General features: G+C 38.2%; 1 protein-coding gene across 3 annotated transcripts in view; it reads right to left on the bottom strand.

Annotated features, from left to right (window-relative positions):
- Positions 1–27496, bottom strand: part of RUNDC3B (RUN domain containing 3B) — a 123558-nt gene that overhangs the window by 60385 nt on the left and 35677 nt on the right. For 2 of the 3 annotated variants that reach the window (XM_027847934.1, XM_027847933.1), the window contains exon 3: positions 5823–5956. In XM_027847934.1, the coding sequence (XP_027703735.1) occupies positions 5823–5956 (134 nt within the window). Of the gene's footprint in view, positions 1–5822; positions 5957–12849; positions 12901–27496 lie in introns of all 3 variants that reach the window. The other variant, XM_027847932.1, reaches the window with a different exon arrangement.

The raw sequence follows: 27496 nt of genomic DNA on the forward strand, positions 1-27496 counted from the left end.
TGTGTGTGTGTGTGTGTGTGTGTGTGTGTGTGTGTGTGTGTGTGTGTGTGTGTGTGAAGGGAGAGGTTAAGGGGCTAGGGAGGGCAGGACATAAGGAAGCTACTGATGAGCTTAGTATTTATTTCTATTACCAAAAAGATCTAACCCCTTTTATTAGAAAGTAGTCCAAAGGGGTGAAAATCATCTGGAGCACAGTAAAGGACTCTGCAACTTAATTAGGTCGACAAGAGGCAACATAATGTTTTGAAAGTACATGTAATTGGGATTTGGAAAACCTGGGTTTAAATCCAAGTCACAAATGACAAATCCAAAATGACATTTTCTATGTGACCTTGGACAAGGTACTTTACCTAACTAGACCTTATCATTTGCAAAATTAAGAAGTCATATAATTATAGGGTCACAGATCTAAAGACAGAAGAGGCCATCTAGTCACCTCCCTCATTTGACAGATGAGGGAACTAAGGATATACTAGCTAACCTCTAGCTTTAACATGCTATGATTCCATAACTTTGAAACCAAACTAGCAAAGTAACTAGTACTCAGTTTGCTCAAATATTTCCAGATCCTAAATTTCTAAATATTCATATCACAGCATCATCATCTTCCTTATGACTCATTCACATTTTCTCTTCCATACCCAGGTCTGAAACTAATTCAATAGAATTCAAAAGTTTATTAAGCTTCCACTACATCCAGACCATGTTACTATCACTAACAAAGGCTTTCTTATTCTTTTTTTGAAGGTCTTCATCCCTAAACTTAAAAGGAGACAATCCAGTAGGAGAATGAACATTTGTTCAAATATTAAAAAATAAATTAGAATAAGATTCACCTGTAGGAGAGGTAAAACTAAGAGGAATTAAACATTCAGAGAAGGAATGATTATTTATAGCAGCTGATCTGGGCCTTGGAGAAGAATTTCAAGAGGTAGAGATGGAGACTAAGTCAATTCTGAGCAAGAGGGACATGGAGGGCAGAGAAGAAATGATGAAGTCTGGGTTTGTCTGATACAGTCTGTCAAGGAGAAGAGAGTTAAATAATGCTGAAAAAGGTAGGGTGGAGATGGACTAAAGGGGGACTTTGGCTGTCAATAAAAGAGTTTATATTTTATTCAGTAGGCAATAAGGAGTTGCTCAGTTTTTTTGTGGGGGAGTAATGGGAGGGAGCAGAATAATAATTCAATCAGCTCTGTGAATGTGTAAGATTATTTTGGCAGTTGAGGGAAGCCCGAGAGTTATGAAGTCTGGGAGGCTATTCCAGCAGTTGGAGGGATCAAAGTTCAATTTCAGACTTAAAAGGATTAATTGGCTATATACCTAGAACTCTTCTCCATAACTTTTTCTGCCATTTACCCTCAGGCAAGGAGATCAGAGAATTTGACTAGGACAGACATATCAAGAGATGTGTTTTCTTAGTGAAGGTCAAGGCACCACTGTTTAAGAGAGGGTTCCATCGTACCTTTAGATAAATGAAGGGATTGAACTAGATAATCTCGAATGTTCAGGAGTAAATTTGTGGTCCTACTCTGGCACCATGCCAGCAGTAATGGACCAAACTTATCTGTCATGGATCTATCTCATAGGTTATTAGTCCAATGCTTCTGGGATCCCCAGAAACTTTTATACAACCACTATGTGGGTACCTAAACTGAGGGAGTATCTTGCTAGTGCAAAGTCACAGAAACAGAACATTTCATCTGAACGTTAGTGACTGATACTCAAAATACTCAACTGAATCCAGGATATTATCAATTTGGATGTTCCCTCCATTCATATAGATTCCAACCCATTCAACCCTACCCATCCCGGGTGACTCTTGCCCATGCCCTCCAACCAGTCAAGGTCATCCATAGACATGGACTTAATACTCCAGAGGCCCTCCTCATTTTCTCTTGACATTTCAAGGATAACAGTGGAACAGCTTCTTTTTCACTCAGACATCTTTTAATCTAGAGTTCCTTAAAGTTTCTTGTTGGTTACATATTGCTGGCTGCTCACCCCAAACAATTGCCTCTCCATTGCCTTCTGTCTGCTACTTATTTTTAGTCTGGGTTTTTTTCCCCCAAAGACTTGCAGCCACAGCACAGGAACAGAATATTGGTACTAAAAAGTTGGGCCCTTAATTCTTGGGCAAGATGTGAAATCGAAGGACCTTTGCAACTTCCCCATTCTTCTTCTCTTGTTTAATTTTTGAACCTAATTTGCTATGAGCAACGATCTATAAAAAAGCTAGAAACTTTCCCACAATGAGACTCCCTAGTAACGTTTCAACCAGACTGTCTCGGCTGAAGCTACTTTGACAATCCCCAACTATGAAGAACGTACTTCTCCAAACCCCACCAATGTACACACCCACTTCCTAAAGTTCTAATCTCCTCCTTGTTGCCAAGCATTACTGGAGAAAATTGCAAAACTATGATGAGTAGGTGTGTAATATGATTTCATGCCCTATGCCAAGTGGGCAGCATGGTGTGTTGGACAGTGATGGGCCTCAATGCCATATGGACAAGTTCAAATGCCACCTCCCATACACACTAATTGTGCAACCCTAGGCAAGTCACCACCTCTCAGTGGTCTAAAATGCTCTTTAAAAATATAAAGAGAGAATTGCTGACCTGGATTATCAGAAGTAGTTTCCTCATTGGGGAGTTCCCTATATCAATAAAATCATAGGTCCTTCCTTTATAACTGAGTTGAGTTCCCACTGCTGCTCAGTGGACCTGTTTTATCTTCTCTTGATTTCCTATCAAATCGATAGCAGGGGACTAAAGAGCCTTCTTTCAGCCTACCATCCTTTTGAAGTATCACGTAATTTCTTGCCTTATCATTACCAAATTGCATGAAAGAAGAATTTACACTCACTGCCACCACGTCCTCATTACCCACTTATTCCTCAGCCATTTGCCATCTGGCTTCCTCTCTCACTGTTCCACTGAAACTGTTCCCTTTAACAGCAGCAATGACTTCCTTAATATCAAAGACAACGCCTTTCTCCCCCTCAGTCCTCATCCTCCTTGATCTCCCATTCTACTGGGGATGTGTAAGTGCTTAAGAGATGTAGAAAAGCTATATAAAGGAACCAACCTCATCCCATGTGACACTCCGTCTCAGTCTCTGTGTTTCTCTACTGGCTATCCTCCATGCCTTATCACCTCTACCTCTGAGTCCCTTTCTTCCTTAAAGACACAGCTCTCAACTGCTAGTGTCCTCCCTCCCAAACTACCATGTATTTAACCCATATATGTTTGTATTTAATAACTTGATATTTATGTTGTGTATATTTTTATACGTTCTTGTCTCCTTCATTAGAATGTAAGCTGCTTGTAACTAGGGATTGCTTCATGATTTGTGCTTCTATGCCCAGCACTTGGCACAGTACTTGGCATGTAGTAGGAACTTAACAAACACTTGGTAACTACTTGATCAGACTATTATCTATAATTAGGAGCTTCTCTATATTTAATGTACTGAAAGTACTGGGTGTATGAAGACTGGAGAAGAGAGGACTTGGGAAGACAGTTGGCAAGTATTTGAAGGATTTTCTTGTAGAAGAAGGAATAGACTTTTTCCTGCTTGATCCCAGAAGACAGAATTAGGAACAATGGGTGGAAATTTCTGAGAAGTAGATTTGGGCTTGATGTAAGACTTCCTAAGAATTAGAGCTATCCAAAGGTGGGATAGGTGATTCAGAAGGTAGCAGGTTTCCCTTCATTGAAGGTCTGTGAGTAAGAGCTAGATAATCACTTGTCAGGTATGTCGTAGAAGGAAATATTGTTCAGGTATTAGTTGAACAAGTTGGGTTTGGGGGTCTCTTCCAACTCTGAGATTGTCTGATAGGGGTTTGCTCATTATTTGGATGCACAGTCCAGACATCTGTCGCTTCTGCCCTGCTGGTGGGTGAGTGAACTAAGTGCTGAGCTATCCTCAGTTAACATGCCATAGTAAACCAAATAGGTTTTTTGTTTGTTTGATTAATAGTCAACAGACAATAAATAAAAAGCACAATGGGACTTTATATTCTCTACACATTTCAGTCAACTACATGATAGTAAAGATGTAGTCTATTTTGGAATATTGCTTATGAGGGCCTAGCTCTTCCTTTCTTATGCTCACATTGAGAATGATCTTTGTACGTGTATATAGATTATTTTGATAAAAATTTTATGTAGTTGAGAAAGTAAGAGTGTGGCTCAGTTGTCGTTGATGTTCTCTTGCCTATATTTTTGGGGTAAGAAGTTCCAAGATTTTTTCCCCGTGCCTTTGGTATCTTGTTCTCCTTTACATACTTAGAGAATTGTTTCTCTTTCACCATGGACCTCCTCTGTGCCTCCTTTGCTGTTTTTCACATGTGACATTTTTATCTTCGGTCTCTGGGGTTTTGCTCAGACTTTCACCAATACCTAGAATGTACTCTCATCATCGCTACACTTTAGAATATCTAATGTCCTTCAATGCTCAGTTCAACTGCCCTCTCCTAAATGAGCTCTTTCCTGATTCCTCAAACACTAGTTTCTCCCTCCATAAATGCCATGTATGTATTTTGAACATACTTATTTATGTACTATCTACATAAATCTCTCCTGCTATGCCATAATCTCCTTGAGGGCAACAAATCACCAAGCATCTATTAAACACTTATTATGTGCCAGGTGTTGTGTTAAGTGCTAGGGATACAAGGGCAGGGCCATTTCATTTGAATCTTTGAATCTTAGCCCAATGCCTAATAGCTGTAAATGCTTCATAAGTATTTATTGATTGACTAAGAAAATCTGATATCATACACATTACTAAGAATAGTGATGGTCTTCTGACTGGGTCAGTTTAAATATGACTCCTAGCAATTCAATTTAGTAAACACTCATTAAGCACCTACCATCTGCAAAACATTGTGCTAGATGCTAAGGACGCAAAGAGAATCTGGGCCCTTCAGGACCTTACATATTACTCGGCCTGATGGTTGAAAGGTACTGAAGTAAGAATATTTAATTGTTCAGACGACCACTGTGGGGTTGAAACAGTCTCTAATAGAATATTAAAGTCCTCTAAGCTTTATTTATAACCCCAGTCTGCAAAAGGAGATTGAAAACATAAATATCAACTTCTTAGAAAAGCATATTGCACGTGATTAATTTTTAATGAACAAATTAAAAATAAAAAATTGTATTTTTAATTAAATCCTACAGCTATATTTAAGTATTAAATGATGTGATAGCTTTAAATTGGGACACAGCTTATTTTTACCAAACATACATTTATCAAGAAAAACAAAATGCAAAATGGATTTAGGGAAAAAATATTTTTTTTCTGAAGACACTACAACATTTTTACTTATTGGCTTTATTATATGTCACTAATACATGGTTTAATCAGAGTAAGCTCCCATAAAGCAAAGAATGAATTTGAAAGTTTTGCTTTAATGTTAATTTAATTGAATTCTACCAAAACAATGGAGTTTCTGTGGAATGCTGAATAGATTTAAGCTTCTTTCTTTCCTCATTGTGGCAGTCTCCACACCTTTTTTCTATTTATAAAGCAATTCTGTTAAGCAAAGCATTGTGGCAGTCCAGAGAGTGAAACATCATCAAGCAACAACAAAAATCAAAACTTGGAAAAAAACGTTAGCAGAAACCCATTTTGTATTGTGCTAATTGCCTTCAATTGATGCAACTCTAAAACCAAAACAAATTACAATCTGGAGAAATGTTTCTTCCCTAGAAGCAGAAATGCTAAACGTTCAGGTTATATATGTTCCATATTACTGTAGCTTATATACTCTATGCACATACATATATTTATGCTTGGACTCATTTCTTCCTTACCTTGGCTCTTGAAGAGCTGACATTTTCCATATTCTCAATGCTGCAGATACAGTTCTGTGAAACCTTTCGGCAGGCCACTCTGATATAGTCCCAGAAGCTACGAGGGCTTTCATAGCCAAACCAGGTTACTTGACCTTCAGAAGACAAATTACAATATGGAGGAGGGGAGGAAAGGTAAAATAAAAACTAGATAGGAAAGTTCAGAATGCTATAATTCCTAAATTCCATAAGCTGAAGAGAAATGAGCTGGAGGAGCAGTTGAACTGAGGATCAGGAGACCTGGTTTTGCCAGCGACCTTCAGGCATGTCATTTAACTTTTCCGTGCCTCAGTTTCCTCATTTCAAATGAGGAATTGGACTAGATTATTTTCAATATCTACTTGAGCTCTAAAATTCTGATTTTAAATAGACTATTTAATAAATTATTTGCTGATACAGAGACATGGTATCATTACGGCTCTAGCTATGCTCTAACCATGCAAAATTTCTCAGCTTTAGTTTATCCAGATTTAAATGAAGATTAAAAACCAGCCACCTTCCTGCTATAAATAACTCAGAACTAAGTATTTTGTAAATTGTTTTGAAATAAGGATCCTCTAGTTCCTTTACTTTCTTCTGATTACCCTCTATCTACACTTTTCTCTCCTACCCAGAAATCTATGAATGTTTTCACCTACCTAAAATTTTTGGGACGTGATGGAAAGTTTTGAGAGGGCTATCTTAATTAAAATAACCACTCATGTGTCTGTACTTGTTTAAGATCTATGAAGTGATGTCTTCTCAACAATTCTATTAGGTGAGCAGAACAAAGATTAATCCCTTCAGATAAGAAATCTGAGTGACAAGGAAGCCATGTTAACTTGGCCAATGTCACATAGCCAACAAGCATACGATCCAAGTCTCCAAGCCCACCACATTCACTTGTGTGTAGTTCCTTGTGAATCGATTGATTACTTGTCTGCTTCTGTGGATGAGATGGGGCAAGGTGACGTGGAAACTACCATTGTTAGTATGAATACGTTTCGTTATTTGTTATTTGTTTCAGATTGTGGTGTTAGAGCCACCTGAATCCCTGCCCCTTTCATTTCTATGGTTCCAGGTGGGGCGGTTAAAGGCCTGCGATGGGAAAAATACCATTTGCTTTCATTTTTACAAGTTTTAGACTTCTTCAGCTTATATTTTTAGTTTTTCCTCTCAAGCTTTACTTTACTCCCCCCAAATGCTGGCTGCTGTCCAGTAACCTCCAAGCATTAACTGTCAGTAATCAATGATCTGGAAACCATCTTAGCAATAGCAACAGGCCAATTTAGTTACTGTTCATGGACAAATAAAAATTCTTATGCTGCATATGGGGAAATTTGCATAAACTGTACAGGTCAACTTAAATTCTGAAGAAAGACAAAAAACACAGGTTTTCATATATATGGAAACTAGAACCTTTATCAAAGTACTTGATTCTATAGTAAGTGGTATTAAGATGTTTTAATTAAGCAATATCCTTTGTTTTTGCAGCAGCCAAAAGAAATTTTTAAAAACATGCAAGTGTCTACAAATACCTTGTTTGATGCTTAAGTGACTTTATGTTTCAGTCCCTACAAGTGGCCAAGTGTGGATACAAGTCAATTATATTTTTCTCTTCCTCTGGGAGAAAAAAGTTACTGTTATAGAATTACTTCAGAAGGCTTTGTCCATTAAGCTATTTTCTGTATTAATATGTTGTAGTCATATAGAAATCATAGTCTAATCATTCATATTATTTGGTATTAATTTATAAATACAGATTTTCATTTTTTGTGTAGGCACATAAACAAGACATACCCTTTCTGTTTCTAATAGAGGGAGAGAGATTTGGAACAAGTTTTGTCCCATTATTCCTGTGGAAGTACAGGAAAATTTTCAGGAATACTATATAAGCCTTTCCTCCTACACACTGAGCAGTCAATCATATCTGATCCCATTTACAGCTATTTTTCCTGGTCTCATCCTGTCCTATCACCTCTTCTAACTTCCCAGCTTCTTATGCAAAGTATAGCTATAAAAAACAACTCCTTCCTTCAAGAGGCAGCACCTTTGAGCTGGGGGGAGAAATCTGAGGAAGGACCACACAGAGCATTCCTCAATCCCCAAGAAGAAACCAACTGAGGAGAGGGGAAGATATGTCAGGGGAAGCAGAATCAAGTGGAAAAAAAAAAACAAATCCTGGGGAGTACACGCGTCTGACGCCCACATCTATGATGCAGATCAATTTCCTGGAAGGCTAGAGACATGGTCAGTGAGAAATCAGAGGACTAGTTCTATCATACACCAAATGAACAAACAATTCATTTGTAACAGACCACGGAAACCCAATAGAAGCATGAGGGCATATCTGACTTCTTACAAGCTGTTTAATAATTATTTCATAAGGCATTTCTTACAGCCATTCTGCAAACTATCATTTCCAATCTAGGGAATGAAACAAACACAGTGAGACTAAAATGACCAGATCTACCTGAGTCAAAGATTGAACCCATAATGGAGCCAAGAATGGAGCCTGAGCTGCTCCCCTACCTCAACAGCTTTATAGACTTTGATCCTAAAAATGGCAGTATATTCCTTCCAAATAATGAACTGGAAAATCAGACACACTAATAGTTTGAGAGAACAATATCAATATGGCTTCCAAGGTCCTGGAATAAAACAAAGTATCTTTAAAATGTTATCATCCACTTATCAAACTGTATATAAACCTTAGAATTATAGTTAAAAATAATATCCTTTCAACATCTAATACAAGAGATATATTTTAGAAAAAAATTAAACTATTAAGTAAGAGTTTGTATTTGATTGCTTAGAACATTAATAATTCACAGACATCCCTTTTGTGTATAATATATTGACTATCAAGCAAAAAACATATTTGGCTTTTAATTTATAATCTTCACTAAGCAGGAGGTTAAATGTAAAAGTCAGAGAAATGAATGTCTAATCATCCCTTCAAAAACATTTATTAACTAATCAATTAACCCATTAATTAGAGAAAGATAATTGCTAAAATATAATTTTTTCATGGGAAAAAGAATCCATCAAAATAAAATCAATGTGTCATAGAACTACAACTTCCAAGTTTGGAGAAATTCTAATTATCCCTGACAGGAGATGTTGCTGAAACCTTTTAGATATTGTCAACAACAAGCTTCAGGGATCTTTCTTCCAAGGAGCCTCCCTTTGATAAGCAACGACTAGGCAGATAGAGGATCTCTTTTTTCAACTCATGCACTCTCTCAAGCTTTTGTGTTTCATTTTGTTTTGTTTTAGGAAAGAAGATAGTGTCCCAAACCTTCACAAGGAAGTAAAAATGATTGGCTTTTTTTTCCTACCACCCCAACTCTAGGCTACTTTAGAGAATAAATTCACTGAACATGTAAATTCCCATAATTCCTATCGATTATGTAGTACTAAATGTCTTTGAATATCTTCGATCAGTATGTTTCTTTATCTACTCTGTCTGGCCAGGCCAATGCTGTTTTAGTATAATGATTTCGAAAGTGTAGGGAAAAGTCTTCTGACGTGGCTCTATACCTCCAAGGAACTGCAGAACACCATCACTAGATAATTTTTGTTATTTTTATTAATACTGTATACATTTGCGCTTGATTCAAACCAGATCCCTCTTCTTCCCCTTGTAGTATGGCTTAACAACATTCCTATCACATAAAAAATGTCCTGGACAAGTTAGATTCCGTGGGGGTACAATACTTGGTTTCAAAGAACGTAACATTTAAGGCGAGCTTCTCTACATAAATGAGCAACACTAGGGAAATAAAACTGTTGTCCCTTTAAAAGGCCAAGGTCATTGTGATGATGGATTCTGAAGACCAGTAAGGTTTTAAGATCCTGAGGCAGTTACATATGCAGAAATTCCTTTGCATCATAGCTTTAATCCTTTTGGGGAATACAATTTTCAACTTCATTCTCATCTTTTTTTTTGAGAGTAGGATTCTGTACTCCATCCCTCCTAAATTTCTCTACAGATAACTTAACCAAAGCTAATTTGGTATTTTAAATCACTTTTAATTAAGCAAATTCACATTTTTAATGGGGAATTTTTTTCATTTTTATTCTTATTCTTGATTACGGCTTATATTCACCAAGATTTGTAGATAAAATCACAACTAGAAGTTAATTCCTTTAAGGGAGAAAGATCTAAATAATAATACTCAGAGAAGAAAGGCAAATGAGTTTCTTTTATCCCGAGGTCACATCTATTCAAACACAGCAGACTCTGATAGGCCTAAATTATTTCTAATTGATTCATAGTGCCTTGTTAGGATAGTGTTTCTATGTCCTCACTCTTCACTGGGCTGTGAAAGCTGACTGTGAAAAACTGGATCACCTAAATTGCTCGGTCACATTCAGCTGACCAGTCTAATATTCATAGCCTTAGTTAAATAAATATTGGTCATTAAGACATAAAACCATAAGCTTCAGTATACTGGGAGGCTACTACAAAAGAAATAAAACTAACAGGAATTAATAAATTTAAAAAGTTAATGACTCGAGCCAAATCAATTCAATTTTTATGCTTTTGTCCATAGGTTTGCAAAACTAGCATAAAGTTCAATTTGTTAACTTTACCAGATAAAATTTAGAAAATGCCACTTGTTACCTACAAAGTCTGAATGAAAAGCATGCCTGATTGTAGCTTTCCTCTGCTATACCAACACTTCTGAATATGATGGTTTTCCTTGTATTGTCAAGAATATCTGAATGGCACATGCTGCTTTTAATTCAAAATAGATCCCCCCCCCCCGAAAAAACTGATAAGAAGCATTTAGGATTCCTTCCATATTTGGCTTAACAAAATTTGTGTGCTTCTAAATTTTAAACATCCCCCAAAGACCCAATAAACCAAGCAAACAGCTTGCCTTCTCCAAGTGATTTAAATATTGTATAAGGCAAACTTGGAAGCAGACATCTAACTTGCATTTAAGTTTTAAAAAAGTATAAAAGCAGACAGTAAATACGGTTGAAATAGATAATTTATTTTTAAAATTTACCCAGGGTATCAAAATATCAGAAATGTTTTGGTTTCCAAAAAAATACAGCACGGCCAAATAATAAGACAATTTTTAATGATAACAAATTGTGCCTTCCACTGCCACTGCTCACTCCTTAACCATCCTGAATGTGAAGGATTTGAAATCTAGTGGTTAAGGGACAGTATTAATCTATATTGGATTGTATTTGAATATGCAATCTCCTGACCAGGATTCAGGGAATACAGATTCTATTGCTGGGTCTGTCCTTTCTTCTAAATAAGATAAGTACTATCTATTAAATCTATTAATACCTATTAAATAGAAATATCACCAGGAATGACTTGAAAAGGTTTAATATGATGTTATTCACACTCACACACATACACACTCAGCAGAATAACTAGCAAACTTTGTGATCAGTGCTATATGCTCACCCCCAGTAAAGCTATAAAGACTTTCCCCTCTCTGGATATTCCAAATGCCAAAGTGAAGTAACTTTATCATTAACTTCACCTTTCTTTAAAAAGACTCTCCGGGAATTGGAGAGCTAATTAAATCTGACTCCATGAGCTTGCTTTGCTTGTCTCTTGTGTGTCTTTAATGACCTAAACTTGGCATCTTGGCATCCCCTCCCTTCCCACCTCTGCCTCTTCTAATCCTTTGTTGTTGTTCAGTCATTTTCCATCGTGTCTGACTCTTTGTGACCCCACTGGGGGTTTTCTTGGCAAAGATACTGGAGTGGTTTGCCATTTCCTTCTCCAGCTCCTAATCCTTAGCTTCTTTCAAGGCTCACCTCCTATGGGAGGACTCCCAAATGCACTCTCTCCTCAGATCATCTTGTATTTACTTATTCTTCTGCATTCTGTATCCCTCAGTAAAATACAAGCTGTTTTGTGGTCAGGGGATGCTTTTCATTTTTTTGTTGTTGTTGTTTCTGTATAACATCACTGACCTTGAACATTTTGTCAGGAATTCTCTTCGCCAAGGCAGATCAACGACTTGTCTCTAACTAGAGGCTATGTGAGTTGCTCATGGCCACTCAGCTAATACATGTCAAAGGAAGGACCAGAACTCAGGTCTCTCTTACTCTAAGACCATCCCTCTTGGCCACTCTACCTCTCACCTTACACATAATAAGCACTTAATCAATGTGTGTCGAATTAAATTTAATTATAATATAAAGCTCTTTGATAGCAGACACAACCCTCTGTGGGACGGTGAGGCGGTGGCATCTCCCACCACAGTGGTTAACATGGTATTCAGCATGATATACAGATATATATTCAATAAATGCTTACAGGCTGACAGGTTGTCAATGGAAGGGTCATGTGAAGGTATTTTAAGCATGGGTTTTGTTGTAGATTAGATCCCCTTAGAGCGCTGTTAGTACTTTACATCTTGGCTAAGACTATACAGGTTGTGACATCGCTGATCCATAGTCTGTAGACTGAGGTGACCAATGAATATGATCTCCCCATGAGTTCAAGAATAGCTAAACACATCACTGACTACAGGTTATTGATTTGCTCTGATTTATCTTGGGAAATTGAACTGACTTCTCTGAATATCAATTTCTTTAACGTACAGACACAAATTACTGTCAAGCACCTCCAAAAACTGGGATACTAACCTATCTAAAGTTGTTATCCAAAATAAATAATAAAAATGGCAGAAAGAATTCAGGCTATGGAAATTGCTTTAAACATGATTAATAATTTTTTAAATTCAATTAGGTACCAAGACACCTAGCAGAGCTATAGGGCTGAAATGTGAGAAAGAATTTAGTAAGAGTTAATGGTTTATTATATTGTGTGGGTTTACAATATAACTTATTTTTTAAATTAACATAACATTTTTAATACCCTTTAGGGTAGAAAAAAATGGAAGCTTTGCAAACCCATGCAATGTACTAAAAAAGGTCACTTAACTGATACAGCCCTCCCCAGTAAGTCAATTCCATGCTCCCGAGCAGCTCAGTAGCGGGAGATATCACCAGCATAGAGTACCTTGAAGAGTTATTTGGAGGTGAGCCAGCCATCTGCAACTTTGGGAAATCTCTTTGAAAAAAATAAAAACAACAACAAAAAAACACAAGAAACACACAAATTTAAGAGACCTGCAAACCAGTTTAAAATTCCAAATTGAGTAACCTAAATAGGATGTTTACACACAGTCTGTTGTAAAGTAACAAATATCATTTTACCTAATAACCTCCCTCCCACAGTGTATGTATACATGCAACAACCTAATGACAGAAATAAGCTTGAACTATATATAGTAAGAGAATCGGCCTGCTCCGATTAGAAAAATAGCATGTCTGGAGACCATAAAGATGAACATGCCACAATATCATTCCATTTTGATTTATTTTCCATCTTTCATGAGTTGAACTAAAAACGGCTAGAAGCTAACTGCAGCTTGAGGCTTCATACCTGAGAGCTCAGCTTACTGACCGGGAAGATTGTTCTCAGTCAAAGTAGAGAAAGAAACCATGTTATTGATAGCAGACCAATATCAACATTACAAAATGTTTTAATTTCAAGAGGTAATTTTTCATTGTGAATTTTAAGGTGAAGACACAGATGAGTTAAAACTTGTATTTCCCTTTTTGTTTGCTAAGTGTTGAGCTGTTTGAGGTCCCTACACTAAAGACAGGAGCATCACTGAAATCTAAAGTTGTATACAGTCTTGAGTTACTGTCAAGCAAATCACCCACATCCTTCCTTGGTGGCAACATGGTGAATCTTTAACTTTAGAACTCAAATTTATAACATGCAAAAACAAATTCCTTCCTTTATAAGATCTCATTGCAGCATCTAAGTGTGTACCTTTTTTGGAGTGGAACTTCCTCATCTAGCAAATCACTGCTGTATGTCAGAAACATAAGGAAGATGGTACGACAGGTACAGCCCTACTGATGGTGACATTTGGGGCATAATCTTTGTAAGTAAGGTGAATTTTAGTGTGTATAAAGTGGATTTTTGTTTTTCCTTCTTAGAGTCTTCTTTCCCAGGATCCATAGACATAACAATCTCTAGTTTCCAAGTGTCAGATGTAAGTTCTCATGATCATGGTTGAAAACAGTTTCTCCTGCTTGGTTGCAGTGGATGTAGGGATGAAGTAATGTAAACATTGTGAGGCTATTGCAGGCAATATGCCTTCCTCATCTGTTGCCCTATAAAACGAGTGGGCACTGGTCAGTGACTGAGGACCCCCTTAGGGTGAATGCACAAGCTGGAATGCTGTGCATGCCTTGATCAGCCTCCATCAAGACTTGGGAGGGAGAATCTGTGTGTTTGCCTCAACTAGCCCCCATTGAGGCTTAAGGGGATTTAGGGGAGTGCACAAGTTATGCCTGTCTCAATTGACCCCATCGAGACAGACAGGTTATTGCCCCCCCTCTTCACGCCGGCCTCTGAAAGAAGGGTTGTTGGGGAATGCTGTAGGAGTTGGTGCTCCCATTATCAGCAAACTCCCTTTGAGAAGACCAGACTAGAATAAAGTAAGCTTATTTAACCCCTTATTGTGGCTCCATTCCTATCTTCCCGTGTGACTGGATCAAAAGCAAACCTGCTAGTGAGAGAGGTGCTAGAAGCCCTCTTGTATTTCCTACCTAAGAAAGTGTGTAGTCACAGTGTGTTCACCTGTCCAACAATCTTCCATATTCTTTTTTCCTTCTTCCATTGGTACAGAGGGTACACATGCCAACGTATGTAACCTCAGAAGGAGATGGCTAAAAGAAAGTAGCTAATGATTTAGTTAGCTAGTTGTTACATAATCAACAATTTACCTAAATTGTAAAGAAAACAAAACAAAAACAAAAACCTAGATATTATACTAGCCTCTCCTGCCCCACCTAAAATGGAAATGCTAAATAGAATGCTTTTCCTTGAAAATATTACAAGTATCTCTGATGGAGGTACTGAGGACACAATTCCCAAAATTCTTGTTCAGTTTTTGGAATCAGTAAAGAAAAATATCGTTTCTACGGGATTGCTGCTTTTTTAAAAAAGGAAAGTAAAATGGAGGGGGATAGGAGGAAGTGGGGAAAGGCCTCAAACCCAGCATATTAGGGTTGGGTACATACTAAGACTTCACCACTTGGTGGCTGAACAGTGAAAAATAAAAAAGCAGATGCATAAAGTTGTTGTTGTTCAGTTGTATCTGAATCTTCATGAGGACCCTGTGGACCATACCATCCAGAGGGTTTTCTTGGCAAAGATACTAGAGTGGTTTGTCATTTTCTTTTCCAGTGGATTAAGGCAAACAGAGATTGAGTGACTTGCCCTGGGTCACACAGCTAGTAAGCGTCTGAGGCTGAATCTGAACTTGGTCTTCCTGACTCCAGACTGAACACTCTATCCATTGAGCCACCTAGCTGCCTCATCTATGAGGTACAACTCTGTTTATATGTCTCCTTTGAAGAGGAATTTGTTAATCGTGACTATAGATGTTGCTATACAAATGTGTTGAGTGAATGAAAGGCTAGTTACTTAGCTACTAATAGCTTTAATGAAGGCAAAATATTCGACTTTTCACACAGAACGAGTCTCAATAATTAGAGTAAAAATAACCTTAATTTATGAATGTTACCTGTTCTTTCCTAGCCTGGATGCTAACCCTTGTTATGCTTCCTGACATCCACTCACTAGAAGTAATTGTAGAGTTAGGGCTGGGAGGGATCTTCAAAACCCTCATTTTACAAAGGAGGAAACTGAGGCTACAAGAGGTTAAGTGACTTGCCCAGGGTCACCCAGTTGGTGCTTTCCACTGCTTCAACAATCCATCTGCATCACCATGAATAATTTGGCTGGAGCAACCCCCGACAATAATGAATATGGATGATACTGAACTAATTGATGATGATGGGCTCCAGGTTACCTGTCATATGCTTTATGTTCCCTTTATGTAATTTAACTGAGTTTGAGATGCTTCTGAGCCAAGTAAATGGCTCCTGCAGCTCCTAAATGCATTAGGGGAACTTCCTCTGAGAAGGACTCCATAGGGCTCTTTTTGTGGAGGGGGTGCTTTTGTAATGGAAACATAAAACTGGTAAGGGAGGGAGGGAGGGAGAGAGGGAGAGAGGGAGAGAGAGAGAGAGAGAGAGAGAGAGAGAGAGAGAGAGAGATTCCATTTGATTTTCACACTATACCTTTTTCAGATTTAAAGAGGAAAAGAAACATCACAGGGAACAGAGTATATTTGATCCCCTCTCTAATTGTGTCTCTAAAGTTTCTATGCAATATCTGAGTCTAACTTTTACATTTTGACAACTTAGTTTATAAGTAGGATAGGAACAACAGATAATTGGTTGTTGTTTTTCAGTCACATCTGACTCTTCAAGACCTCATTTGAGGTTTTCTTGGCAAAAATACTGGAGTGGTTTGTCATTTCCTTCTCTAGCTCATTTTACGTTTTATAGAAACTGAGGCAAACAGGGTTAAGTGACATGCTTAGGTGACAGGGTCACACAGCTAGTAAGTATCTGAGGCCAGATCTGAACTCAGGAAGATGAGTCTTTCTGACTCTAGGCCCAGCAATCTATCCACTACATCACTTAGCTGCCCTCTAGCTAATTGGTAAAGGCAAACAGAATTACCTTCTCATAAATGAGGCCAGTAATCCTGCTATATGTGGGACATGTTTACAATTTTATCTCTAAAGGTCATTAACACAAATCGTCACAAGCGTTGAAATAGGAACATACAGTGAAATATGGTTACTCTAAACCATAACAAATTTGCTTTCAAATTGCATATGCAAATTATGTATGAGAGATCAAAAATATTCAAACATTTATCAACTTCCTGGGTACATTGTCACAAAGGGCTTTGTGAAGTCCTTTTATAGAGGAAGAAACGGAGTAGAATCCTAGATGTAGTGTTAAAAGGACCTTAGACGTCAAAGGGCCCAACTCTCTCATTTCCCAGATGAGGACATAAGTGTTAAGCAGCAGAGTCAGGATTTGAGGTCAGACTCCAGGACTAAGTCTTTAAAGTTTGAGTTTGTATGCACAATGTTTTCTTGTTTGTTGATGTGAAATAGGGTGAACCAACAGGATAATTACCACCAAATGAAACACTTATTTTAAAAAGAAATATAAAGCTTTTCATCCACTCACAACTGCTCCATGTGTAATTCTGTGCTCTCAACTACTTTCAAAACTTGGAGAACATGGTTATTTTAAAAGATATGGACAATAAAGGATATATATCTACATGCATATATATACACATAGACACACAGACATTTATATGTCTGCATACATATACAGTGCCGTGTGTACACGTACGCGTATACATACACATACACACACATCAATTCTTGATCACCATGAATAGATAACATTGGGCAAATAATACATTTCACTGAAAGTAACCAATCCTAGTAGCTAGAATTTATATACTTCCTTAAGGATTGCCTAGCACTTTACATATGTTATTTCATCTTAACCTCGAAGCAGCCACGGGAGGTAACAGATGGGGAAACTGAGGCACAGAGAGGGTAAATCACTTGCTCAGGGTCACGGAGCTAGCAAATGTCTAAGGCTGAATTTGAATTCAGGTCTTCCTGACTCCAAGTCCAGCGCACTGAATCACTTAGCTGAGTTAAAAACGAATAGATTTTCACTTTCAAGTCTCTGGTAAAGTAGCTTATGATAATTCAGTTTTTCCTGATGGAGAATCTGCTACCCATAACAATGTGACATTTATTACTTGTGTGACTCTTAACCAAGACCCTCCTGGGCTTCGGTTTCATCATCTGGAAAATGAGCTTGGGAGCTTCTGAGGCCCCTTCCAAGTCTAGCTCGATGAGGTTTTAAGACTACTTGTAAAGGGTTTTGAACTAGACAGTTAGAAATATAGAAATAAAATTATCAGAGAGAGGCACAAATTTGGGCAACTGATGGCCTCAAAAAGAAACTAAATGTGGCCTTTTACTGATGTCACAAAAGACTTACTCATTTGACTCACAGATTCAAACACAGTTTTAACTAACACTAAACAAACAAAACCCTAAAGATAACAATATATTCCCTTAAAGAAAATAAATATAGAATGCCATTTTAGAAGTAATCAGCCTCCACACTAAATTGTTTTGTACTAAAAGTGTTGAAAAAAATCACTGGGACTCTCTGGAAACATCCCATTATTTTTCTAGCAGGAACACAAAGGTCCCAGGACACAGACAAATAAGCACAGAAGTAAAACTGACATCAGAGACCAGCTGCATTCTTCCTGCCTGAAATAAGAATTGGATCACCTGGGAGAGACACCAGGTGATTTACATGTGTTTTTATCAAACTGAGTCCCCACACGGAAAGGCTCCTTATGTTAATAGGAAGCATTCTGTAAATCTCTTATACACTGTTACATCTCGTGCATTTCCAAGTTTTGCAGTTTTTTAAAAGTGCTTAAGAAACTATTGTATTTACTGTCAAATATTACATTTTGTTGACATTATATAAATTATCCTACACTGCTACATCTCTCACATTTCAAGGTTTTGCAGACTTTTTAAAAGTGGATTTCATGAAGGCCTTTCTTCTAATTTTTCACAGAAGAGGTAACAGTTTGAAAACTGAGTGAGAAACTATTATATTTCCTGTCAAATATTACATTTTGGTGACATTATTCATTCATGGAAAATGACTCCCTGAGAAGAAAATGTTCTTGTTCCATAGTAAAATAGATTCTTTCTTTTGAAGCACATGTATTTAACAAATTCTTATTTCTTGCAACTTAGAAATGTTGGTCAGCTGGAATTCCAGTGTAAGAGGGAGAATTAAATAACAAAATCAAAAGATACCTAAAAACATATCTAAAACATTAATATTACATGTGAATATTACAAGTTTCTATTCCAAATGCTGAACTGTAGTTACAAGCGTGAGAGTACTTTACGTAAACTGTTTCAAAGTGCCATCAGATAAACAGCCACTAACTGTTAACACACTGGAGAGTCCTAACAATCAGATAAAAGGTGCCCCTCATCACTACCACATAATCAAGAGAAGCGCTTCCATGGTGAGATATAGTTAGGTAACTAGATGCAGGTGCTGGCACAAGGTGGCATTTAAATTAAATTTATAATCTCTCATTTCCTTCCCAGCCCCATTCAAATCTAACCTCCTATAGGAAGTATATCCTGATGCCCTTCCAACTGCTAACACCTTCCTTCCTCCCAAACCACTTTTTATTTTGTATGTATGTGTGTATACACACACATATATATGTGTGTGAGTGTGTACAGGTATACACCCACACCCACATACGTATATGTTGTTTGTCCAGACAGAATGCAAGTTCCCAGAGGGCAGGGATTGTTATTTTTGTTTCAATATCCCAAGTGCCTGGTACTGGCACACAACAGGAATTAAATAAATGGTTGTCAGTTGAAAATGACAATCAACCAATTAATTTGAATTTTTCTAATTTCATTTTCTTAATTTCTCACCTCTCTCAGGAAGTGGTAATTGGTAATAAATGATCAAAATGTGGACCTAACAAAAAGCATGTGGCCTGAAAATTCCACTGCTAATAATAGCTAGCATTCATACAGCACCTATTATGTGCCAGACACTATGCATGCTTTACATTTGATCCTCACATATAATCCTGTGAGATGGGCACTATTATTATCCCCATTTTATAGATGAGGAAACTAAGACTAACAGAGGTTTAAAGACTCGCTCAGGGTCACATAGCTCATACACATCAAAGGCAGGATTAGAAATCAATTCTTCCTAAATAAGGCACCCTATCCATTATACATCACTTAATTGCCTGAATCTATAATTCACCTCCAAATATTGAAAATATTGAAAAATATTTTAATTAATTAATTAAAAATTAATATTGAAAAAATATTAATCTTAGAAGTACCAGTTCTTACTTATCTCAACCTCTTTGTCCCAAGGATTTTAGCAGTGGAGATAGAAAGAAATTTTGGAGGTGCTATACTGAAAGAAGCTGAGGAAATGTTCTCATTTTCTGCTACTCAGCATCACTGGGTTATGCTATTCAGCATCATTGGGTTCTATCCTATAATAGCCTCAAGGCATACACACAAGCTCCAGTCATCCCCAGCCCAAAAGTCTTGAGAGGCAGGTCATGGGATCATCCTCAGAAGTCAGGGCTAAGTCTAGACCACATGAGATTCCCCTGATCCAACTTACAGATCCTCATGGCTAAGATGACCCTAGTTCCAGTTCTATCTCTTCAAACTGGAAATGACTGACTGGAAATGCCTTGGACTAGATGTGGATCTGACCCCACCCAGAACCAACTGCCTCACATAGTTATTTTTTATTGGAGTATTTAAGAGACCCATAATCATAGGAGTAAAATCTTGGAGTTTACCAAAAAAAAGGGAAACTATCTTCCCAAGATATTAAGTTCATAAATTTATACGAAATATGAAAGACACAAAATGAGACATTAAGTTTACAAATGTTTCTACTCAGAGATGACATCCAAGGCTACAAAAAAGAATGAAAAAAAGTTGAATATAAAACACTAAATGAGACAATAAGCAGGTCTTTAGAAGAGTAGAACAAACCCCAAATTCTACCCTAATTATCTAGCTAATGTGACCAGAGGTAAATCACTTAACTTCTCTGTTTTTGTTTCTGTAAAACCTAGGGGGTGGGGGTGGGAGGGTTGGAGTAAGGCCTTCCATCTCTTAAGTCTTTCTCTAAATCTTGGGATCCTACGAACTGCCAATTAATCACATAACATTAGAGCAGGAAAAGGCGACATTACTCTATGTGTTCTAAGGAGAATTTTTTTTCTCCAGAATGCGCAGAATTATACTTAAGATGGGTTACTGCAATACGGCAATGACCTACTTCCTAGTTAATGAGTTTGAATGAGTTTATTGCCAAAGACAATTTAATTGATTTAGCTCTGTTTACCATAACAGATCTCTGTCTAGTGTACTTTGGCTCTGGATATTCAAAGAACTAATTCTGCTCCTTTATGCTTTTGACATTGAAGGGATTAACTGAGGCACTTCTGCATGTCCAAACAGCAAATTTGGAAGGCGGACTGAAAACTGGGAGGTGTTTTTTCACCATGACCTTGTTCATTGTCTAACGGATCCAAATTCCCATAACCTTCAGAGCCTGTTTCTTATCTTTCTAGTCAGTCTTTGCCTCCAGTTGCCTGGGTTCTTGCAGGGGGAGTTGTGTGCCCTATGGAAACAATGCAGTTCTCATTTTTTTTTTTTTTGTCTCTGTGTGCACGCAGAGAACCGAGTGTTGGATACACTTCTATAAATCTGAAAATAAACACATGGAATTCAAAAGCCAGCTGGATGGGTTTATCTTTACCCATTGTTTCTAACAAAATATGGTGTTTATCTCGTACTTCAAAAGGTGGCCTCATGGGGAGGTACCTTTAGCCTTTAAGCCAGGAAGAACTTTGAGGTCTGAGCCAGAGCTCCTGAGGTCTGCTTGGGTACTGGAACAGTGTAATTGGTGCAGAGAAAAAGCATCATCATGCCAAATTACATTAGAAATGAAAACTTTGGGGCAGGGGAATGTGGGATTGGTGAGGGATAAATGAAAAATACCTTATAGCATAATCTCACTGCAAACACTACTTGGTATGAACAGGGTTTGATTCTTTGGTCAGCACCCAATCTAAAAAGGCCTGTCAGTCACAACTTCTCTCAAGGAACAAAAATAAGCTATTGCCTTAGGATGTCACCAGAAAAAGATTGTTTCTGGAGGAAGTTACATCACAAGTGCAAGCACTCATTAGGCTAAGTAGAGGCAACATGACTTAGCAAAAAGAGCTCTAGATTTAAGAGCCGGATTCAAATCCTGAATCTGCTGTCTCACTGAGCACATCACTTAATTTCTTAATTTCTCTTTAATTAGATGTGGTGATACACACCTAAAATATTTGCAGTAGGACTAGCAGGAGAGTGCTGGATGTGATGAACTTTCAATGTTATCTTGGCCGCTGAGCTGAGAATGGATTGGAGCGACTTGAGATTAAAGGTTGGAAGATAAGGTTACGAAAATAGGCCAGGCAAGAAGCGAAGAGGGCTCAAGTTAGGGTTGTGGCTGTGTGCCCAGAGAGAAGGGGACCTATACAAGAGATGTGAACATAGAAACAACAAGATTTGACCACATGAAGAGTCAATGATGAACCCAAGGTTGTGAGCCTGGATGACTGGGGGGATAATGCTGGCCTTGACGATGACAGAAAAGTTTAGAAGAGCATAGGTTTGGGGGTGAAGATACTGACTTCTGTTTTAGACATGCTGATTTTGAGACACCGATGGGACATTGGCTTCAAAAGTCCAAATGCTATAAGGGTTACAGGGATGGGCAGGGGCCTAGCCCACAGATTTCTAAGGCCTACTAAGTATGATGGACAGAATAGAATCAAAAGTATAATTAAGTTTCATCTATTACTTTTGCAGCCCCAATCCCTTCAACTCTCAGTAAAAGACCCAAACAGATCTTAAATTTTAGCATTTTATTTTCACAATCTAAAAAATACATTTTTTATTTTTTTGGTTTAATTTTAAAGGTATAAAGAACTCTGGTAAACAACAGATCACCAAATTCACCATGCCCATTGAAGTAACACGGCAAAATCCCATTTAATCTGTTAATCTATTCTCAAATTGTTACTTGCATGTAAATATTGGTTTTGAATAAATTTTAATATCATAAGAAGATTAGTATTAGCATTTGAGCTTTAGCAGCACACTCTTTGCCAAAGAGCTTAAAGGATCCAAGTTCTTTGCTCAGATTAATCTTGTCAGGTTTCTCCATTTTATTAAGATCCCCAGAGTGGATAGAATTGCCTGGATTAAATAAAGAAGTGATTTAGATTAACTCAGAAATCATATGATTATTTCCCAATGGTAGTACGGATTGTGCTGCATGACGACAAGGAAAAACAATAGAAGATCATAAGTTGACAGCTGGAAGGGACATCCAAGGCTGTCTAGTACAAACCTCCTCATTTGATAGATGAGGAAACGGAGGCTGTAGAAAGGTAAGTGATTTGCTCAAGGTCACAAAAGGAATGTTTTACAAGCAGAGTTTGAACCCAAGACCTCTAACTCCTGAGCCAAGTCCCCCTTCCTCTCACCAGCCCTCAAATAAATTCCAATTTAGTAATTCTTTTAAAAATTAAAAATTAAATTGGCTTTCCTTAAGATAACTCTTTAATGAGTCAGTACGATTTCTTGTTGCCATGATTTCCTTTCAAAACCTGTTCTTCCTTTCAACAATGATCTGTGTGTGCATGCGTGTGCGTGCACACGTGCGCCTATGTATTAAAAATAGTATAGACAAGCAAACCAAACCTTTTTATGATTTGCACTGCCTGAAAATCTGAAGAATCACTTGAAATGTTTCTGAACACTCACTTACTTTCCTGCAGCAACACTTACTGCATGAAATTATGTTGCAAAAACATACCAAGGACAAAAGCCCCCGAAGTATGTTAGCCATAGAGAGTATGACAGGATTACATAAAAGACTTTCCTCACTGTGAAAATGTAGAGAAAGGCTATTGGAGAGGGAGGAGGTTTGTGGAGTAGCGTTGACAAGACAAGTTTCCTGGGAGCGGGCACAATGGACTCTTAGTTCTAGCCGTGTGACTCGGCCAAGGCACAAACTGGTATCTGAAAGAGGGGAAAGGGGGACCGCAGACTCAGAGAGTCCCTGAGGTGGAAGGGAGCTCAGAAGACACCTAGTGCCTTCCAACCTGAGCAGGCATCTCCTCTGCACCATTCTGACAAGCAGCCACCCAGCTTTGGAAGTGGCCATTACAACTCTGGGACAGCTTTCTTTGTTACAAAGTTGTTTATGACACGGAGCCTGGATCTGTCTTAGCAATTCTCTCTCTTTGCTGCTGTATCTGCCCTCTGGGGCCATGGCAAACAAGTCTGATCCCACTTCCACACAACTGTTGTTCAGATATTTGAACCTATCTTGTTAACACTGAGTATTCTCCAGAGCAAAACGACAAGAGCAGCAAACCTCAACTCAGTGCCTTCAGCTGATGCTCATATTTAGTCCTGGTTCCCATCCCATTAATAGTAATGGCAATGATTGTACCAACAATAATGACAAGAGCTAGCACACACATAGCACATCAAGGTTTGCAAAGCCCTTTATACCATCTCACTTAATCCTGACAACAACCCTGGGAGGTTGGTGCTATCATTATCCCCATTTTTTTAAATAGAAGATGAAACTGAGGCAGGCAGAGACAAAGTGACTCGCCCCGGGTCACAAAGCTCAGAAATGTCTTGGGTCAGATTTGGACTTAGGTCTTCCTGACTCCATTTCCAGGGCTCTATCAAATGTGCCATCCAGTTGTACCTAGGAGGCGTTTAATAAATTTTTGTAAATTTAAATTGAATACAGAGTTCAGCATTGCATGAAGCAATCAATAAGGTCCCCTTTAATCCTAAATCTCTATGGTTTCATGTGTCATACATTTATATAAGCAGGAAAAAAAAATACGGAAACCACCAAGTCACTGGAGTTTAGAAAAGCTGCTAAGGAAGCACGGTTAGAATATAGGTTCTAGAACATAGAACACAGAATAAGGTAGAACATAGAGAAAACCACCAGCAGGAGCAGAGTACTAGGATAGGATACAGCAGAGGTAGGATATGGTCAGTTACGATAGCCTTTCTAAATAAAGTCAACTGTCTGTTTCCAGCATGAACTGAAGGATATTAGAGTGGCACAGTTGAATAAAAATAACACATCATACCATCAATGTAGAGATGCCAGGAGGATTTCTAGAAAACAGCCTGTGATTGAACTGAGCTGCTGAGAAAAGAAGGTCCCAAAGTCACTAAGCTGAGGATGGGATAAGCTCAGGTCTGCTTGACCATCACTAATGCTATTCAATGAATGCTCCCTGAGTTATAAGGGTGGTGTACCTACAATGGTACCAGAGTGACCAAACCACAAGCATGGTCCATGACATAAACAGTCTATCCAAAGTTCATAAAGAACATGTAACAAAATCTGAGTACAATTTATGCAAATATTTTTGACTGACTGCCTATTGAAAATTCATGTTCATAGAGCACTTTTGGGTTTACAAAGCACTGTCTTATAGCCACTAGAGGAAGGCAGGTGGTGTAAATATAAACTCCATTTTACAGATAAGGAAACTAAAACTGAGGAAAAGTGATCTGCTCACGGTTATGCAGATGATGAAATTGAGATTCAGATGACACATATTACCTTGCTCCTGGTCACAGATTTAATAAGTGACAAAGTCAGGTTTTGAACTCAGATCCCTGAACTCTACCTCCAATTTTTTTTCCCACTGAACTGTGTTGTTTCAAAGCACAATACAGTTTTTTGTTCTGAGTTAATTTTTTTGGCATTGCATTTTTTAATCGCATAGATAGTTTTAGATAATAAAATAGAGGAAGCACTGCCCCTAAGCCAAACTCACATGAAAGAATTCATATTATCAAGCATTTGCACAGTAAATTTCTATAACTTTAAGAAAAAATTCTTCTAATGTTCACATTATTCAGTTTTACATAATGGAAAAGCAAACCCCTTCAACAGCTATTTTCTCTGCTTATTCAAGCAAACTAAAGGACTTTACTGAAGAGGCAAAATGTAGTAAAATAGGGAGGGGAGAGAAAATTTCCTATTTATCCAGGTCATTCTCTTATCCAAGATCATTGGGGAACGAGGTTTTCTAAAGACATAAAATGTTCAGAAAAGTCAGTGAACATTTATTATGGACCTACTACTTTGTGCCAGATGCTGTGCTAAGCTCTGGAGACACAAAGCAAAACAAAAAAGCTTACAGTCTAATGAGGGAGATAATATTCAAATAAGTTTGTATGAACAAGACAAAGAAAAGATAAATTGGTGATAATCAAAGGAGAATCTTCTCTTATTCTGAACTCTCTCAGCACCCACCTACTTCTCAAACCCTTGCAGTCTGGCTTCTGTCCTCACCTCTCTAAAGAAACAATTGCCTCAAGGTCGCTAAAGACTTTCTTTCCTCTGACCACATTCAAGGATTCTATTTTTCCTTGTCTTCATTTTCCTTAACCTCTCCATAGCATAATGATCCCTTTTACCCTCTCTCCTCTTTAGAGAGGCAGTGGGGTGGAGTCAAAAGAGCACTGGACTTGGATTCAAGAGAGACCTGGGGTTCAAATCTTGGCTTTACCACTGACTACCTATTTGATCCTGGCCAAATCACTTCATGTTTCCAAGCTTCAATTTGCTTTTCTGTAAGATGGGTATAATGATACTTGCTCTACCTCACAGGGAGGTACTGAGGAAAATGCTTTGCAAACCTCTAAACGCTATAATATGTGAGCTATTTTTATGTCATGATGTGTACTCTCCTCCTACTTCTCTGACCATTCTTGCTCTATCTTGATCTCCTCTGCCTTTTAAATATGAATGTTGTCCAAGGCTCTGTCCTTGGTCCTCTTCTCTATTCTATCTATACTCTCTCCTCTGTGATCTCATCACAACCATGCTTTCAATTATTGCTTCTACATAGATGACTTATTTATGTATCTCTCTACTCCCAATCTCTCCCTCTTCCCAGAAGTCCACATCCATATTTCCAAGAGCCTACAGGGTATTTCCACCTGGATATACTACTAGATCCTCAAACTCAACATGTCTAAAACGGAACTCATCATTTCCCCCCCTTAAGTTTGCTGTTCTCCTGCGACTTCCTCTATTTTTGTAAATGGCAACACCATCTTCCCGAATCTCAGAGACTCATGACCTTGGAGCCATCTTTGATGTTGCTCTCTCCCTCAGCCTGTATATCTACTTAGTCGTCAAGTCTTATTGTTTCTACCTCCACGGTCTCAATTGGACCACACCCCCTCACACCTACCTATTAAGCCCCCTCTTTCTTCTTACCTACATTACTATCGTAGCTTCCTACCTGGCCTCCATACTTCCAGTCTATCTCCTCTCCCATCCAGCTTCCACACTGCTACCTGAGTCATTCTAAAAGCACTACTACGATCCTGCTACTTCTCTACTCAAAAACCTTCAATGACTCTCCACTCTCTTCTGTATAAACTCCTGATTTGGGCATTCAAGGCCCTCCATCAATTGCTGCTGCTGCTGTTGTTGGCCCTCCAACCTACCAACCTACCTGTTCAGACTTACTTCTTATTCGATGTTCCAGCTCATCCAGACAACTGTCCAGCCCTCATCTTCATCCATGCCCTCTCTGGCTTCTGTGCTTTTGCTTATGTTATCGCCTATGCCTGGAATGGATTCCCTTACCATTTCTACTGAAGTCTCTCCCATCCTTCAAAGTCCAATTCACATACCACTACCTTCTTGAAGTTTTCCCTAACCAACTCCAGGGAAAGTGGTCTCTTCTTTCTCAATTTTTTTTTTTACAATATCTTACTTGGATTTCTTCTTTTCATTAACATCACCCTGCCTTATAGCACAGGTAGGGGTGTACTTATCCTTCTCCCATACCCATGAGAATAATCTCCTTGACAGCAAAGCTTAGGTCATATACATCTTTGTATTTCCAGGGACTGGCCCAGTGCCTCACACATAATAGGTGCTGGTGCTGGTGGTGGTAGTGATAGTAGTAGTAGTAGTAGTAGTAGTAGTAGTAGTAGTAGTAGTAGTAGTAG

The sequence above is a fragment of the Vombatus ursinus genome, unplaced genomic scaffold, assembly GCF_900497805.2.
Source record: "Vombatus ursinus unplaced genomic scaffold, bare-nosed wombat genome assembly UNPS02005459.1, whole genome shotgun sequence".
NCBI lineage: Eukaryota > Metazoa > Chordata > Mammalia > Diprotodontia > Vombatidae > Vombatus > Vombatus ursinus.